The 18,430-nt window shown below is 44.0% G+C and overlaps 1 protein-coding gene across 5 annotated transcripts in view; it reads right to left on the reverse strand.

Moving 5' to 3' along the window:
• LOC137635259 (protein split ends-like) overlaps positions 1–18,055 on the reverse strand; it is a 35,066-nt gene extending 17,011 nt beyond the window's left edge. For 4 of the 5 annotated variants that reach the window (XM_068367714.1, XM_068367713.1, XM_068367712.1 and 1 more), the window contains exons 1-7: positions 17,557–18,055; positions 17,105–17,283; positions 14,895–15,065; positions 14,202–14,486; positions 13,786–13,961; positions 12,798–12,971; positions 664–12,547 (exon numbers count right to left, since the gene is read on the reverse strand). In XM_068367714.1, the coding sequence (XP_068223815.1) occupies positions 664–12,547; positions 12,798–12,971; positions 13,786–13,961; positions 14,202–14,486; positions 14,895–15,065; positions 17,105–17,283; positions 17,557–17,911 (13,224 nt within the window). In that variant the 5' untranslated portion in view covers positions 17,912–18,055. The remainder of the gene's footprint in view (positions 1–663; positions 12,548–12,797; positions 12,972–13,785; positions 13,962–14,201; positions 14,487–14,894; positions 15,066–17,104; positions 17,284–17,556) is intronic. The other variant, XM_068367711.1, reaches the window with a different exon arrangement.
• Positions 18,056–18,430: the final 375 nt, after the last annotated feature.

The following is an 18,430-nucleotide window of genomic DNA, read 5'->3' on the forward strand; positions in this document are numbered from 1 at the left end:
ATAATTGGCTTTCACAGAATGAAAAAAAAAAAGTTAAACAGGTAACAATAGCTTTTTAGATTACGGTAAGAAATGTTATGCAATTAACAATGTTTTTCAGATTTAAAAATAATATGCAGCTAACAATTAGCTTTTTTTGGTAAAAAAAAAAAAAAATTATACAGCTAACTATTAGTTTTTAGGGAATTGAAAAAAGTTATGCAGCTAATATTTAGTTTTGGAATAAAAAAAGAAAGTAAGTTACACTACTGTACTTTAAAGTTTAAATTTCTTCCAAGACTTCAATATTTCTAAAAAAAAAAAAAAAAAAAGACATTAGGAAGAAGATATCACAAATTTTAAGTAATTTGTACTTTTCCTAACATAACACTCAGATACAAATACAAATTCAACGGACATGAGAACTCTCAGATATTGTATCAAAATTTGTATTGAAATACAGCAATAAAACAATATCATATAACTCATATGACATTTGTAATATGAAACAGGGACTATTTTCAGACTTTTGCAGCTGAAAATCATAGGCACACAAGTCAAATGAAGCTACCCTAGGACAAAATTTAACAATATTAAATTTAAAAACAGCTTGGAAACTTAATTTTGTAGGTTGAGGACTTTCTGTATTTTCAGTTATGCAAATAATCTACTCAATTTTCTTACCCTTGCCTGTTGTTGTTGTTGTTGCTGCTGCTGCTGCATTGGATGCTGTTGTTGTTGTTGTTGTTGCTGCTGCATTGGATGCTGTTGTAACTGCTGTAAGGTTTGAGGATGCGCATGTATCTGGGCCGGTTGCTGTGGTTGCCCCGGGATAGTCTTTGCTTTCGTTATGTAGAGAGGCAGAGTCGTATTTGGACGTAATCCTCCGCTCAGAGTGACGACCGTTGGTACGGCTGCCCGAATTGGCGACTGTGTCGATGTCATTAACGAAGCACCTGAGGAAGGTAAGGAAGGTACTACAACCGCAGGTGCAGCCTGTAGATTTATAGGATTTGTCGGAGTCCCCGCAGAAGAAGGTAGAGACACAACGCTGGCCGCAGGTCGGCCAACCTGGATAGGAGCTCGCGGCCTGCTCACTAACTCGACACTAAGGTCGCTTCCTATTTTTCCCGCACTCGTGATAGGTCTGGTGTTATTGCTGTTAACCATCGTCACTGTTAATCCCGATCGGATCCCAACGCTCGTGGGATTGGTGTGAATGGGCTTCTCCACTGGACTCCCTACGTTCACGATACTAACGTTTGAATTGCTGTAATTAACGACTGGACTCATGGGGCAAACCTCGGGAACCTGCTTGTGATCTAGGACTTGAGGAACCTGAGGAACCTGAGAAACAGGCACAACAGCAGCATCGCCACTATCCGTAACATACTGACCCTCGACGCACACTTTTACTCTGGTTACGACGCCGGTTACAGGATCCACTAACTCTGCTTCAGACTTTCTCTCCTCAACTACCGGTACAATTGTTGCAGAAGGAGTTGTAGTTGTGACAGCTGTGGTTATGACTGATGCAGGAGTAGGCGTCACAGGAGAAGTACTGTAAGAAATGCTCGAGATCGGAATGCCTTTCAATGCAATACCTGTGGGCTTTTCTAACTCTAGCGATGCATCTATGGTGCGAATCGGTCCCCGAGGACTCTTTCGAAGCAGAGCATCCTCATCAACTTCAACTTCTCTCGGCTTGCCTCTTCCTCGACCTCGAGATATTGTCGTCACTGGCAAACTAGGTGCGTTGACAGGCACCACCGAAGCAGCCGACGACAATGGCATGCTTGGTAGGGAAGTGGTTGTATCTAACACTATGACTGGTTCATTGTTCATTTGGTCTTCAATAGTTTCTTTTGAATTATTTGGTTCATCATCAACTGCTTTGTCTCTTAGTCTACCAGACCTTCTTGTGGTGGTGGTAGTTGCTCCACCCCGAATATCACTGTTGTTGTCGATTGCTATTACTTCTTCTGGGTCAACTTTAGCTGGGCTACGCCCAGCAGCAGCAGCAGCTCTTGCACCTTCCTTCTTATTGATCTTCGTACTCTTGGAAAGGGCAAGATTAAGATCTTCATCTTCAGATTCATGAAAGTCGTACACATCCGACGTTGTTCGCAAAGGACGACTATCTTCCACCTGTGCATTTCGCCCGCCTCTCCCCCTTCGCTTGCGACCGCTCGTTTCATCGTGATCAACCATGTCTGGATGATATCGTGCTCTTTTAGTTCGACTACTCCTGCGTGGTTCAGTAAGAGCAGTCTCCTTAACTTCAGCAACTTCCTGCTGGCTCTCACTGTTGCGAGTCTGCCGTCCTCTTCCTCTTCCTTTGCCCCGTATGGATACTCCGGAGCGAGTCAGAGGCAAGGATGAATTTTCGTCATCTGGTTGCACTTCAACGGGTTGTCTACCGCCTCTTCTACCTCTACCTCTTCTCCTGCCACGGGATGAAGTAGCCGCACGTTCTTGTACTTTCTCTTCGATTTTAATAACTTCCTCTGTTTCTATAACATCCTCGTTTGATGAAATAATTTCAGGCATGTTCTTATTTTCATTTTGAATTTCAGAGCACACTCGTTCCAATTTAGCAAAATCATCTTGAGGTGGAGGTGGAGCTGGTGCTGAAGTTTGTAATGGCTGCAACTGGGCACCAGGCTTTTTGTTGTTGATGAGGGAAGCTTCTTCCGTAGGGGGATGAGAAATGTCTTCAGCGCGTGGTTGTGCAGCAGTTTCACTCACTATCGTTTCAAGGTTAGCTAAGGCGTGTTCAACAACTGGTGTTCCACTGGCATTTGCAACATCCAAGACCTCCTTTTTGGGAACCACATCGTCAGCGGCGGTGTTTTCCGTTGCCTGTTTAGATGCACTCTTGCAACTCCAATCGGAATTCTTCACTTCTGGTGGTTCAGATTTAATTATTTCTTTTTCTTCTTTGATGATTTTTGGTTTTATATCACAGGGCATGTCATTAGCAGACTTATTTTCATTACTTTCTTGTGGTTCGCATTTGATGGTTTTACTTTCTCCAAGCTCCGTGTCTACTTCCATAGGTTCAGTGGCAGTTTTTGGTTCAACTGCCGCTACTGGGACAGAAGTGGGTAAAGGTCCCGATATGGGCACACATGGGTACTCCTCAGTTTTGTGAGATGGCAAAGATGCCTCAGTGCTGATGGATGAAGAAGTGGTGGTTGTCTTTTGCATTCCAGACGCGACTGACACGCAGGAAGAAATTGGGGTCTTGGGAGTAGAATCTGACACCGTACTGCACACAAACTTGGAGGAGGACGATACAACTGATGGAGAATACGAAGTTCCCGATGCTAATGAACCAGCGATGGAAGAAACTGGAGGTGGCAAGGACACGCTGGCTGCAACAGACACCGATGGTTTTTCTAAACTCTTCGGCTGCACCGCTGATGGTGCCTGATGTGCGAGCAATGTGGGCATAGCTGGGAGGGGTAAACTCAAGCCAGAACTTGGGAGTACTGATGCTGATGTTGAAGGTGGTGTTGATATCTGAGGAGTATTTGCAGTAGTAATCAATGGGGCACAAATGGATGTAGGTAACAACGAAGCAGGCAGTGAGGTCGGAACTGTTGGTCCGACAGCTAACGAAGCAGGCAGCGAGGTCGGAACTGTTGGTCCGACAGCTAACGGAGCAGGCAGCGAGGTCGGAACTGTTGGTCCGACAGCTAACGGAGCAGGCAGTGAGGTCGGAACTGCTGGTCCGGCAGCTGACGAAGCCGAAATCAGAGGTGAATTTACGGAACTTGTCACAGGTAATGATGAAGGCACAGGCACTGGACTTGACGTAGAAGTAACTTTGAGAGGTGTATGTCTAGAAGGTAAAGACACTGACGTGGATGGCGACAATATGGGAGATTCTGAAGTTTCAGGGTGAAAGGAGGTTGCCGGTTTGGGGGTCTGAGTATTATGACTTGCGCCAAGAGTACGACTCTGAGGACTTGACAATTCAGTAGTGTGTGCAGAACCTGGGAGACCAGTATTTTGACCATGAAGAGGTAAAATCCCACCTGACTTCAAGTTATGAGATATCATAGGTTTAGAACTGAATGGCGACACTTGTAAATGATTGGGCGACAATGGAGTCGGAGATTTATGAGCCGAACTGGTAGCAAATACTGGCATGTGAGCAGTTGTGACAGTCTGCGTGGTGACAGGGATAGGCGCGCAACTTAATACAGAGGGGGTGACTTCTGACACAGCTGCTACTTTAGCCAGAGTTACGCTCTGCGTAGTAGAAACTGCGACTGGTATATGGCTCGCTGTATTGGCAGAGCTAGGGATGAGCTTCTCGGCTGCAGAAGAAATGGGAAGAACAGACGAGGTATTTACTGGTGTCAAACTACCCGTGGGTTTGCTAGAAGTTGTGGACAGGGTTACAGGGCTACTTGGTGTCAAGGCTGCTGAAGTTACCAATCTAGCAACAGTGGCAGATGATGAAGCTGTTGTGGTCGTAGTAGTCGTGGTAGTTGCAGTTACCAAATTCCTGGAATTTGTAACAGATGGCGTTGTCATAGATATCGAACTTGAAGACTTGCTTGTAACTACTGGTGTTGCTGGCTTACCAGGAATGAGGTGATGAAGCGCAGTGCTCGGAAGAAGCGATGACTTCATACCAGCATGAACAATTTCTGTACTTGATCTTGATTGACTGTGTTTGTTTGAAATTTCCCTCGGCTCAGTAGCGGCGACACTGCTGGTTTCACTCATTTCTATCTTGCCGACTATCGAAGGTGGCACGCTAGTCGACGAAGCAGTTTCAGATATGGGCTTTCCTGAAACCACAGATTTTGTATTTGTTCCTAAGGGCAAAAGACTGGTTGGAAGTTGGTTATAAGGACTGTTAGATACCTGTTTTGTTTCTATCTTTGGAGATGTAACCTTGGATACACCACGTAATAACCCACTTGAAGGCGTTGGGCTCGGACTCGGAGTATGTCCTGCTGAACTGGCAGGATCTACAGGCTTTGATTTTCCATAATCTGTTTCAGAAGTTCTAGCTGTTGAAGGTGATTTCAATACTGGTTTATTAACAATACTGGAATCTGTTGTTGCTGTGGTGACATTAGCCGGTACGACCGACGACTGTGAATGAGGAAGAACGGGCACAACAGGCAGCAATCTCTTACTTTGATTACTCTTAGCTGGGATTTCTTTCTTGACTTTCTCTGGACGTGAGTCCACTTTTTCAATATGAGAACTTTGTTGTTCCAGCACATGTTTCAAATTCCCAGTTACACCTGGTCTACCTGGAGGTGTTTTGCATGGGCTCGACTTGCAAGAACTATTTTCCCATGACAAATTGTGCAGAGACGACCGACTGTCTTCATCTTGTACGTGGTTGTCCAGTTTCATGTTCTCTGAAGTGTGAGTTTCCATATCATCGGGAGGATCAAGATGATCTTCATCAATTTGAAGTTCAGGTTCTGATTGCATTGAAGCAGGACTATCAGGTGACATTTGTGAAAATCTCTGGTTATCATTAGTAGATTCCTGCTCTTCCTCTTCCTCCTGGGGTGCTGAAAGCTGAGCGTTTGTTTCGGCACTAGGTGGCTTAGGTTGTCCACCTGGTGGAGCGTGGGTTGACTGCTGTGACCAACTTTCTTCCCTTTCCCCTGGCATTTCGCACTGAAGCATCTGAGCTGCTTTTTGAGCCTCCTCTGATGCATCTTCTGAAACTGCAGATGTGTCAGGTGGTAGCATAGTTTCCTCATCCGTCGGAGCAACTCCATCGACGTCGCTATATCCATCGTAACACGCCAGTAGTCCAGCGACTGCATTGAGAGTCTCCTCCTGTGATATAACAGCTCGAGATGCTTTGTTTGTGGTGTTATTACTCACCTCTGCATTGGTCTCTGGAGCACTCAGGTTTGATACCTCGGTAATATCCTCAAATATAGATTCATGTGAAGACGGTGGTACCTGTGTTGTGAGAGACTGAACAGCAGATTCAGCCGCGTCGGAAGCCAAGGCAGCAAGTGGGTGCGGACTGCGTACCTTTTTCGTATCTGGAGACTCGCCACTGTCCTGAGACTCCTGCATCTCTCTCGCATTATGCCCAGATTTGACAGGTGGCGGACTAGGTAGTGACATCGAATCAGAAGGACTACTTCCTGGATGTAAATGAGGCAGGCAGGTGCTATCTGTACTTCTGGAGGATGTCTGTAAACCTCTGGGGCTAGAAGACTTCAAAGCTCCTTTGCTTATTCTGTCGCGAGGGCTATGCATAGGAGCAGTGATGTTGCTGTGGGAATTATCTGGAGAGACTGCGTTAATTTTCAGAGACGAGGAATGGTCTAAATTACGGGTGTCATTTTCTTGATCGGCAGCATGCTTGTCGCTGCCATGTCTATGATGGCGACACGATTTACTTCCATCTTTATCTTTATGCCTCTTTTTCTTCTTTTTATCCTTTCTGGTATCTCTTTGCTCTTCTGCATCCTCATCAGTACAATCATGGGGATCTACATGCATGGTAAGCGTGTCTCTACTCTCAGGCTCTTTTCTACTTGAATGCTGAATAACTTCATTTTGACTGACGCATTCAGTTGGGCTCGTCATTTTAGCATTGCTCGAGAGAGCGCTGCTATTACCTTTCATGACTTCCATGGAAGGCCGGACATCTGGGGGTGGTGGCAGCGGATCGTACCGAATGCGATCTCTCTTCATGTTACTGCGTCTGTCATCACTCCTGCAGTCAATTTTATTTCTTGGATCCACCTTCATATCGGGCTTCGACTCCAGCCACAACGGATCACGTCTGTTAGGGCTGACAGGAGACAATCCTGTATCATCAGAATCCGAATCGTAGACCTCTCGCACACTTATCCTGACTGGCGCAGGAGACAATGGAGGCGGAGCAGTAGAGGCTCCAGATGATGTGGATCCTTTTCTTCTCGCCGTCGCCGAGGCAGGACGTTCTTTGGGATGTGGAGGGGCTGGATCAGAGTCATCAGATATCAGACCAAATATAGCTTCCATCCTCTCGTCCCTCTTCGAGGATACTTTTTCTCTGGTGCTACTCTCTCCCGTACGTTTCCTCTCTCTCTGAGGAGGCAACAGGGCTTTCTCTTGTCGCATTTCAATTTGGTCGGACTTAACTTTTAATCTGTGCGGACGTGCATCTTCCGACGTGTGAGCAGCGTCGCTCTCTTCCGACGTGGTTATCATCTCTTTACTGACCGTCTTTATCTTTTCTCTCACGCGGCATCCTTTCCTCCCCTTGTCGTGGACTTTGACTCTCGCGGCTGGTTTAGGTGGTTTCGCATGAGACTGTATATCTGAGATATCACTGTCCGACTCCAGTTGTTTCAAGCATTTGTTTAACCTGCGAGGACACGTTGGCATTTCATTTTCTGCATCTGAATCGGTATAGATGTTGTCTTCACATCCTCTAACACTGTCATTTGATTCTGTAACATCAGAAACTCTGGAGGGTTTCAAGTTTGAGGGGTACCTTGGCAAATTGGGTACATCATCGTCTGTTGTAACATCCGACACAATTACACTTTTGAGTTTATGTTTCAGTTCCTTCTTGTGGCTTACTTGTGAAGAGGATAGCTTTCTCTTGTCCTGTTTAAGATACAGGTCATCATCAGTATCATCAGCAGATAATAAGGTGGGCCTTCGTTTTCGCATGTGGTCATCTTCAGAGCTAGTATGTTGAATGTGACTTCTCTTATGTCCATGACCAATGTGATCTTCTTCCTCCTCAGTGTCTGAAATATCTGAAATAGCTGTAGTAACCTTTTTCTCCTTTCTCACTTTGAGCTGACGATACTTCTGTAGTTGGGACTGTTTGATTTCCTGTTGCTTTCTCTCTTCTTCTTGTTTCTGCTGTAGTTTAAATCGCCTGGCTTTCACTTTGTCGTACATGTCAAACATGCCGTCGTCGGCAGGAATATCAAATATAGAATGTTTCTTTGGAGCCTCGTCTCCCCCATCTTCGGCCTCTCCCCCTGAAATAATCATGCTGTCGCCGGAGTCGCTCTCGGGATCGAAAATAGACTTACTCTTATTACTGCTGGGATGTTTGTTCTTGGATATTCTCATCTGTTGTGACGGCTGCTGGTGATGTTTATTGCTCGAACTATTCCTCCTGGCTGTCAGAGAAACTCCTTTTGGCTGTGATACTTCATCGTCTGAAGTTGGAATGTCACTCGTTGCAGACTGTTGCTCATGCGAATCCGTTCTACCTTTCAAACGAGAGGAATGGGAGGGCGAATACTTGATGCGATTACCATTTCCTTTCAAACGTATTTCCCCGTCGCTCTTATCGCTCTTGCCAGAGTCGTGTTTCCTACGGCGAGGATCCCGAACTCTGTCGACTTTCCTGTTCTCCAGTTCGTGAGAAATATCAACTTTACCAATATCATGAACTTCATTCATTCCTGGCAGAGATGACGAATCGTGATTTGTCAGTCCATCATCACTGTTTATATACTGAGAAGAATTTAATTTATTTTGCTCAACCATGTCACAGTCCTCTGCATCTAAAGAATGGGTCTTACGGCTCTTCACCTTAGCGGCGTCCATCATTTCGGATCCCTCGTACGACCTGTGATGGTAATGTCGCATTTCCTGGCGGGAATCTCTCCTCCTGTCATTGTTGCGATGATCATTCAGGTGCCGTTGCTCCTTTTTGCCCTCAATTCTCTCGGTAGAATCCCGATGGTTCAACCTTATATTTCTCTCTCTGCACTTATCATTGAACTTCAGTCTTTCCCTTTCCTTTTCCAACCTGTCCTTATCCACCTGTTTCTCGGAGACTTTATTGCGGTCTTTTTCCACGACCTTGTCCTTTTCTTTGTCGGCTGGTTTATCCCTTTCCTTTTCGGTCATTTCAAAGTTAACTTCTCTTTCCATTTCGTGATTCTTACCTCTTTCCTTTTCGTGAATCCTTTCTCTATCCTTGTCCTTTTCTTTTTCCCTATCTTTTCTTTCTTTTTCCAAGTCTTTTTCATGTTTAGAAGAGCCTGAAGACACACCCTTCAGTCTCTCTCTGTCTTTCACTTTATCCCTCTTTTCCTTATGCTTCTGATCTCTGATTTCTATCCTCTTATCCTCGCTGTGCCTCCGTCTCTCGCTTTCACTTTTAACTCTGTCCTCGCTTATGTTTTCCTTCCTTTCTTCCCTCTTCTCATCCTTCCTTTCATCTTCTTTCTTTTCCTCCTTTTTATCTTCTTTCCTATCCTCCTTTTTATCTTCAATTGTTCTCTCAGTAATCTTGTCTGACCCTCTAATATCACTTTTAGTTTCATGGACCTTGTCCCTCGGCACCAACTTGTCGGGTGGTTTATCCTCCAGCTTTTCTCTCCTCTTCTCCTTCTTTTCTTCCTTCTTATGCCCTTCTTCCTTCCGGTCATCAACTTTATCATACATCTTTCTCTTTTGTTTGGAATCGAGCGAGTCGTACGTTCGACTGCACATCTTCTCGTTCTCGCTCTCTTTAACTTCCTCGCGTCGGCCTCTGGTCTTCTTTTCGCGAGACTCGCTCTTCTTCGAATCTCTGGCGTCGCGGGAGTCCCTACGTTCCTTGCTGGCAACTTTCTCGTGCATTCTCTCTTCGTCCAAGTCCTGCTTTAAGCGTTTGATTTCTGGTTCTATCATTTTGCCATCAATCTTCCCTTGGAAATCACAATCAATACTACTGTGCCTTCTTTTATGGTTATTGGTCATTTCCTTGTTCACAGGTTCATCCTTCATCATTTCCAGTTTGACATAAGATTCCAATTTAATGTCAGATTTTACAGACTCCACTTTTAATGCTTCGGACTTGACGTCATCCAGATCAATGGGCTCTACTTTTAGCCGGGAATTTATGTGCTCTGTAACCGAGAAATCCATGACCTCCTTGCAATCCTTCATGTCGAGAGAGCAATCTTTGGTTTTAATATCCTCCAAACCCAGAGGATCTCGATCGCTTTTCAACCTCTGGTGTGGGGATCCGATGATCATCTCGTCCGGACAGGGTTCTTCCTTTATTTCTAGTGGGAAAGCATCGCTGCTACTCCTCTCAGGTACTTTGTAAGAAGCGTCCCCTATCGTCAACTGCGTGGTCGGGCTGGATAATGGCTGTATTAGACTGGTGGTGGTACTCAACACGGATTTGCTGCTCGACACCGTCTGCGTCACGGAAACCACTCCGGTGACGCGGGTGTCTGCGACCACCGTGACCACTCCAGTCCCTGAGGTGTCCCCCTCTTCCCCGGCACAGGCAGACGTGTCCGAGCTCAAGGAACGCGAGTGCGTTGGGGTCCGTCTTAGAGATGTTACGGATGAGGTAGTACTTGTGATGGTGGTTGTGGTGATGGTGGTGGTGCTGCTGAGGCAGGATGCCGGACTTTGAGGTGTAACTGGGGACAGATGGGGAGAGGGAGGCAGGGGAACGGCAGCAGAGGGCGGCGGTGGAGGAGGAGGGGGCAAGGGAGGAGGTGGAGGATGGGCTGGACTCCCAACACCAGGACTGAGACCAGGACTACTGGTAGGTGGTGAGCGTAGTGCCTGAGAAACCACAGATTGGTGCAATGGAGAGGATCCCTGAGACTTGCCCACCTGTGGCACAGATACACACACCCTAGGAACTTGTGAAGGACTTGAAGTTACAGGCTGTTGACCTTGCTGACTTGACAGCCTGACACCAGGCAGGCTACTGATCGGCGTTGCCGAGGGCACGGCCGGTAGCAGAGCAGTTTGCCGAGGAATGGCGACGCTCACCAAAGGTGGGCTTGGGAGCAGGTTGACAGATTTACTTGTGCGTGGAGCTGCAGTGAAGGGCTTCGGTTCATACTTATCACCCACGTTTTCCAAACGCTTACTATCTTCGTCGAAGACAGATCTCTTTGAAAGCAAAGTCTTTAAAATATCGGACGGCTGTGACCGCAACTCCTCAAGATCAAGTATTCTAGGTAAACGTGCATTTTTCCCCACACTCCCAACTGAACTGCTACTATTTTCATTTACTATTTCATTACTAGTAGATGATAAACTTGTAGCAATGACCCTCGAAGAGCCAGACCACTTTTCGTACTTTTCATCCAAAGCTCTGATTCTCTGATCCAAATCCATAGACGGACTGCACGGCGACTGCAAAGGCGATTCTTCGGAGTCCGACGTACTTTCCCTTGGGCCGGGTGACAAAGGCGTATCTAAAATTAAACTGCCGAGATCCTTAGGATCTGTCTTCACAGTGTTGGTATTATTGCTTCCACCGGTGAAGGGGGGAGAACGCAGTAGGTTGCCGCTTCCCTTCGGCGACGTCGAGGCTGCACGAGGTGACATGTGAGCCAGGCGAACTTGCTGCGCAAATCTTGGTAAAGGTAACGACAATGGGACACTGTGGTATCTGTTATCTCGATCTCTGTCTCTGTGATGGTGAGGCTGATGGTGGTGCTGGTGTTGGTGATGCAACGTGTGATGGGGAGGGTCCGTCGAGTCGTCCCTCTCATCGCGGACGGGCGTACCAGGAGGGCTGGTATCACTGTGATCGGCAGCTGCATCACAAGAGGAAGACACATGAATTCCCGCAGAGTCTCTGTGCCAATGAACGTCGTCATTCTCTGGCAAAGATAGCCTACGGTACCGAGGATCCTGCAGAAGGACTTCTTGAGACGGAGGCAAGAGTTCGCCTCCGATACGCCTGTTAACCCTACCGTCCCTTCGTGAATCACGCGGGCGCCGAAAATTAGGCATCGAATCACTGCTGTCAGCCACACGCTTCACACAATTTGGCTTCTCGTAATTCACCTCACTGTATCTGGGCTTCTTGGTTAATCGTTCAGAGTCTGGCAGATGTTCATCCCCTGACGACAGAGGTTCATCAGGAACTCTCCTGTGCAAAAGCCTTGGATCTTGGGGTCCACCACCTGCACCACCGCTGCTACTGCTAACTACATCCTCACCGTCATCGGTATTGTGAGATGAACGATGAAATCTTCCAGTGGATCTGTGCACTGCTTCCGGAGGTGCAGGTGGCGGCCTTCTTACATCACTAACTCGTACAACGAGGTCTTTGAGGTCGTTAGTCCGTCGTCGGTAATCCCTGGGATCAGGTAATGAACGATCATCTAGCAATGTTACTTCACGAGAGGGGGACGCCGTCACTGGGGTTCCGGGTGATCTAGGAGGCGGTGCCAAGCGGGAGGAAACCCCAGAGCTTGATTTGTTTGGACGTGGAGGGGGAGGTGGCGAAGTGGTGCGGGATCCAGGAGGCGACTGGCTGTAACTTTCATGGTCGCTGGTGGAACGTCTCGCAGTCCGCCTGTTAGCAGTTTCTCCGTCCTCGTAGGGTCGAGGGGGAGGGCTCACACTACTGCGATCTCTGGAATGCGTTCGTGGGGATGCAGGGGAGCGATCGTCCCGCCGACGAGCAGGACTAAAACTGTGCCTTCTGCTCCCGCTGGCTCCAGTGCTGGTAACGCCTCCGTTGCCTACCCCATCCACAAAACGCTGACTACCAGCATATTCTCGAAGTTCACGTTCATATGAATCTTCATAGGAGGCTCCGCTTCCCTGGCTGTACTCGTCGTAGCTCCTTCTAAAACAAAAACAAAAGAGGGTCACAAATAGTCCAGTACCGTAAATAGAAAGGAACTACAAACACTACTTAAAATTGCGAGACATTGCACTCTATAACTACATTGTTATTCCGCCCTACACTACAACAGTTATCAACTTGATAAAAGTCAATCACGATCAAATATCGGACATCCTAAATTTGTGTAACGAATTCACTAAAATAAACATTAGTAAACAGAAAGGGAAAATAGTTAAAGTTTAACACATACCCGGGAGCAAATTCATCGAAATTATCGTATCTGCAGCCACGCGATCTATTACCCGTAGAACTGTAGGTGGCAGTACGACTATTTGCCGTCGCTCTGGAGGAAAAGACCCCTTCTCTTCTACTTCTGTCATACCTGCTGTACCTGTTGGTTGTACTTTCGTATCGCCCTGCGTCCCTTCAAAAGAAAAGAAGAAGACATCTTTGTTATTTCTGCTACGAAATGTTAAATCACAGGACTTCGTAAAATGGCAAAGCAACACTTATCCCTATTTGAAAACGCAAGAATCACTAGTCCCTTTCAATCAATAGACTAATAATACAACTAGGCTATCTGTAAGAAAACTGCAATGTACCAGAGGCTGGCAAAATATGAGACTAAGAAGGTTTAGATAAGGAATGAGGATGACACAAAGTCTATCATCTATAAATGTAAAATAGCAAATTATCTACACTGCAAAGAATGATAAATGATTTTACTACCCAAACAATGTACTAACATCCAGGACTGTGAAATTGCAACTAGATACAGCATCCCTTCAAATATTCTTCATCTTACAATAAAAAATAAACAGGACTCGACGCTAATTCTTGGAAGAAATAACAACGATCGTACTCTTTTAATACAACCTACCAACATCTTTGCAAAAATAGTTACAGGATGTGTTCATGAATATGATTAGCTACAGTTGGACTGAAATCTAGGTATATCGTTACAGAAATTGGAAAAGAATAACACCTCGGGAATTCTGTACTGTATATTCTACAACTTCCGAACACCAAGCAAATACCTGGCTGTTGAAGAGCACCCTAAGGTTCAAAGGTACTTCAAAGAAAACTTAAGTTGTGTATCACTGCATTGTACTAATTCCCAACTCAGCTGTCCTTTTAATACAGTGAACTCGGGAAGCTTTACAGTACGAAGAAAATTGGGTACATATGGTTGTAAAAAAATGAGTACAGTGTTTCAAATACCGACAACACGAACTTACTTTTCAATTTCTCTGGTGCGTTCCCAAGGTCTGTCTGCTGGCAAAGGGTGGCCCTGCTTGGAAAGGTTTTCATAAAAGGCAGCCTGGCATTCTCTCGATGCAAAATCTATCTGCAGCTTTCTTCCATTCAACACTCGTCCCCTCATTTCCATCACAGCATTTGAGGCATATTTTTCCTGGGAGGGGGAAATGGGAACTCGATAAAAACAATTTCCCTAGACATTCGGGTCACTCGGTTAATTTCCTTAACGACTGTTGAAGTCAATTGTTAACAGAAAAGGACTTCATTCATCAAGGGTCTGACTTCTCTACCAGATTAGCATTTACTGTGTCAATAAAACCTACAACTATATTTTGTTTCGTTTATGGAAACCATTCTACATTAAAACAAAGTGTAAAACCGATCAAATACTCACATTATCATAGGTGATGAGAGCATGTCCTTTCTCTTTGTCTATTATTGTTTGGACAACAGGGCCATACCGGGAAAACTGCTCGTATAACTGCTGGTCCGTTAGGGTCTCAGGAACACCATCTATCCAAACACAGCGGGTCGGCATGGACTTTCCAAACCCGAGTTTTATACGATTGGCTCCAAGGTGTTCCCCGTCCATTTGCCTCATAGCTCTCACAACGGATCGTATGTCAGAATACTGGCAGAAGGCAAATGTGGAGACATTCTGTTTCTTGATGTCAATTTCCTGTTGGAAAAAATTCAATACCGTTACAAATATAGTATTATCACACTATGCATCAACCCTGAACTTCAAATTATTGAAGTGTATAACTGTTCCCTTTAACCCTTTGAGTCCCAATCCCTCATCAAACGATTGGCACCGAAGCCCTAAGCCCTTTCTTGGAGCACTTTATTTAACTCATCCTAGCAAAAACGGTGAGAGATAAAGACTACAACATTCATTATTGTACAGAAGTAATATTACATATCTTATAAAATGTTCATATACGTAAATAACAAAAGAAAACTACCTGATAATTACTAGACATGGCACTCGAAAGGTTTAATCAGAATAAAAAAGTATAATTTTCTTACACGAGAGGTTAATAAACTGTAATTCACAACACTGACAACACCATCTTACAGTACGTACTATGATATCCCCAAACTGCTCGAAGTGCTTCTTAAGATCCTCTATAGTAACGTCTTTCTCCAAGTTGCCGATGAAGAGCGTGCGGGTGGCCCTCGGGTGGTACTCGTCTACTTCCACGTCGTAAGCGCGGCACTCGCTCTCGTCCAATTCCACACCCTCGTGAGGAGCAACCTGCCATTGACAACAAATAAAAAGAAGGATTCAAACGGGGGAACGGACATCCGGTTAATATTCTACATTTGGAAATCTTTACTTTCTCTTCCTTTTTTCAGTTAGATTGAAGCACCGTGCTCTGCGCTGTACGCTTGACTACATGATACACGTGACAATGGGATACTAAGCATATTCTAGATTGATATGATACATGCAGGTTTGTCTATGCTCACACTAAGTGGGGGAACGGTTCCACTTCAAGAGTCAATTTAATCACGAACAGGCAAAATTACTTCATCGATGAAGGATTTGTCGCATAGTGACACGTCCATTTCAAATCACTATATTAAAAAACACATCTAAACTTGAATTACAAAAATCAAAGGTAACCTATTTGCTATTGGAGCAGCTTGCAGATTCACATTAGATTTACATAAAGTCTTTAACTTACAAACTAAATAGATTCCAAAAAGCTGTAAGTTTAAATTTGATAAATTTTGCCCTAGGCTTGGCTTCACCTAACTTACATGCATATGATTTTTTGCTAAAGGTCAACAAAAAGTCCCATTTCGTATTGCATTCATAATAAAGAACTTGTCAAAAAATTGTCATACTGTAGTTGCAATTTGTGCAATACTGATAAGCCCGATGCATTTAACTGATAAATGATTAAAGCGTTTTTCAGGCTATAAATTACAATGAATCAATGTAAGATGCATCGAATGTCAAATCTTTTTTTATGCTAAAGGGCCCTACAACCTATTGCCATAAAAAAATGCTGAAAAACTTTATTTCTTATAAACAAACTTTCTTACTGAACATGAAATTGGGTGGTAAGAAGGATTACTAAGGACTTTTCAAGGTTATTCATATTCAATTCCTGCTTGTTCCCTATGACAGTCGGTAGTCTTTGATTTTCCGTAACTTGTCTTCCGTACTCTGGGTGACAACGAAGATATTTTATGTTTCAAATAATTAAACAATGATATATTTTGTGAGGGTGGAGTCATTTTTATGCCATAAGAACTTAACAATTACAATGAAGTGACTAAATTGTGGAGGAAAATTGTATCTTCTTTTATATCCAAATTAAAAAATCTAAACAATCATATTTTATGGGACCCATCGCTTATGGAACTAGATGTTATTTCATATGAACTTTGCAAAACAAAAATAAAAAATAACTCACAGAAGTTTAAAAACCGAATGTAAACAGATAAAGCATTATACTATTTTTCCCGCATGCTCCTACTGACCGTAAAATTTTATATTTAAGAAAATTTCAGAAATCTGGCAGTCAACTCTTAACAAGAAGGCAGTGGAAGGTTTAGACACATCCATAAAACAGGGTCCTTACACGTCTACTGTAAGAATCACCCTAAAATGCAATAGGTTGAAATATAACCTTCAAAAGTTACAAAGCAGAAGCCATGCACAAAAGCTGAGCGCTTAATAAACTAAATCTAACCTAAGCTTTTAGATACATTTAAATACTCTCCCAAGATGTACAAATATTATCTAACAGTGTACTAAAACAATCACTTTTCTTGTAAGCAATTTGTTACATATTGCAAACATTCTTTTATGCTAAACAAGTTAAAAGGTGAATTTCTAATGAATATTATCAAATTATTATGCAACTCCCAAAGCTCGTAATTAAAATCCCCTTTTTTAACTGATCCACCCCAGTTCCTACTCATAAAAAATGATATCAGTTGAAAATCCTGATATCAACGCTAATTTTTTTTTTTACTGAAGCCTCGTCAATTAACATTGCACCAATTATTCTTACAAACAAAAAGGTTTAAATTAAAACTTATTTACGTATTACTACTTACAGCCAAAAGTGTTATGTCTCTAAGAAGCATCTTCACATATAAACAAAGTACAGTACGTGGTACTGTACGTATAAAAAAGAACGTACACTATACAATAACTATCTATAACAGGTATCGTTCCTGGTAAGGAAGCCGTCTAATAACATGGCCCTATTCCCTAAGTTCTCTTTTACAAAAAAACCAGCGCTTGAACATTGGAATGGTGGTAGAGTAACTTGCCTGGATCTTAACACCAAAAAAAAGCTTTTCTCGTGAGGCGTCGAGTGCCTTCTCAGCATCCTCTGGCTTCTTAAAGCAGACAACAGCAAAGCGGTCATTGCCAGAGCCAAGCAAGCGTACAGCCATTACCTTTCCATGCTTCTTGTAGTCATGGAACAGCCCTTCACGTAACGAAGTTTCTGGAAGAGAAATGTTTGTCTAATGTAAGTCGACCAATCTCAAGAACCTCATCATATATTTGGCATTAAAAACATCATATATTTGGCATTAAAAACATTCTTTTTTTTTTGTGGCTAACATTTATACTAGATTACAATTACACAAAACCAAAACTGGAAAATTTGGTTTAAAATATTGCTTCTATTTAATCTTGAATGTTCTTTTCCATAATAAGTTCTATTAATTTTCTCATTGAAATACCTAGTTCTAAAAAAGGTTAATCATCGCCCTACCTGTGGACCATGGAGGAAGATTTCGTACACATATAGCCAGAGGTCTCTTCTCTTCTTGCGGGGAGCCCAACCCTCCTACCGGGGTAAGTAGCCCAGTATTCGTACTTCCGATGAATTTTTTGGGCGACGGAGATCTCGAACTGCTGGAGGTAGAACTTCTACTACTGCTGCTGCTGCTGCTACTACTACTGCTTCTGCTTCTGCTTGATGATTTGGACTCAGAGTCAGACCTTGAACTACTTTTAGGACCTGTGGCTATCCTCCCGTCGCGAGACACGGCAGGACGGGAGAGGGGCGGAGAGATGGGAGCGGCCGACACACCGACCCGTCTCACTACCTTCTCCTCAACGTACATGTCTTGCGAGGCGTACCGGTATGAAGGGTTCCCACTCCATCGATAGTCGCCCTGCTCCGCCCGACTACCATAGGGCGGCCTGGGATATATTCGCAACCGCCCACGGTTGGCGAAGTCTTGGTCGCGTTCATTAGGGTACGGACGCCGTATTCCGGGCGGACCAACACTGGGTCCATTGTAGCTAAGCCCCTCGTCTCTCCTACCATCATAAAAATGACTAGAACGGTCGTACCCACTATGCTCTTCGGACAACCTGGAACAGAAGAAAAATTATATGTAAATTACATGGCACTTTGATATATGTATAATAGTTTAGTCCTTAAAATTAAACAATAGTGGAGTTATTGTAATAAACAAAATTATGAAGCAGTCCCATCAGGTCTGCCAGCAATTTCTTATTCAGAGGAAGGACTTTCACTCTTTATTCCTCATGAAACTTTGATCTTGTAAACAAATCAGGTTAAAGAATATACAGCATACTACAGTACATATATATTTAAAGAAAAGTAAATATAGTAA

This window comes from Palaemon carinicauda, unplaced genomic scaffold (genome assembly GCF_036898095.1).
Source record: "Palaemon carinicauda isolate YSFRI2023 unplaced genomic scaffold, ASM3689809v2 scaffold108, whole genome shotgun sequence".
Lineage (NCBI taxonomy): Eukaryota > Metazoa > Arthropoda > Malacostraca > Decapoda > Palaemonidae > Palaemon > Palaemon carinicauda.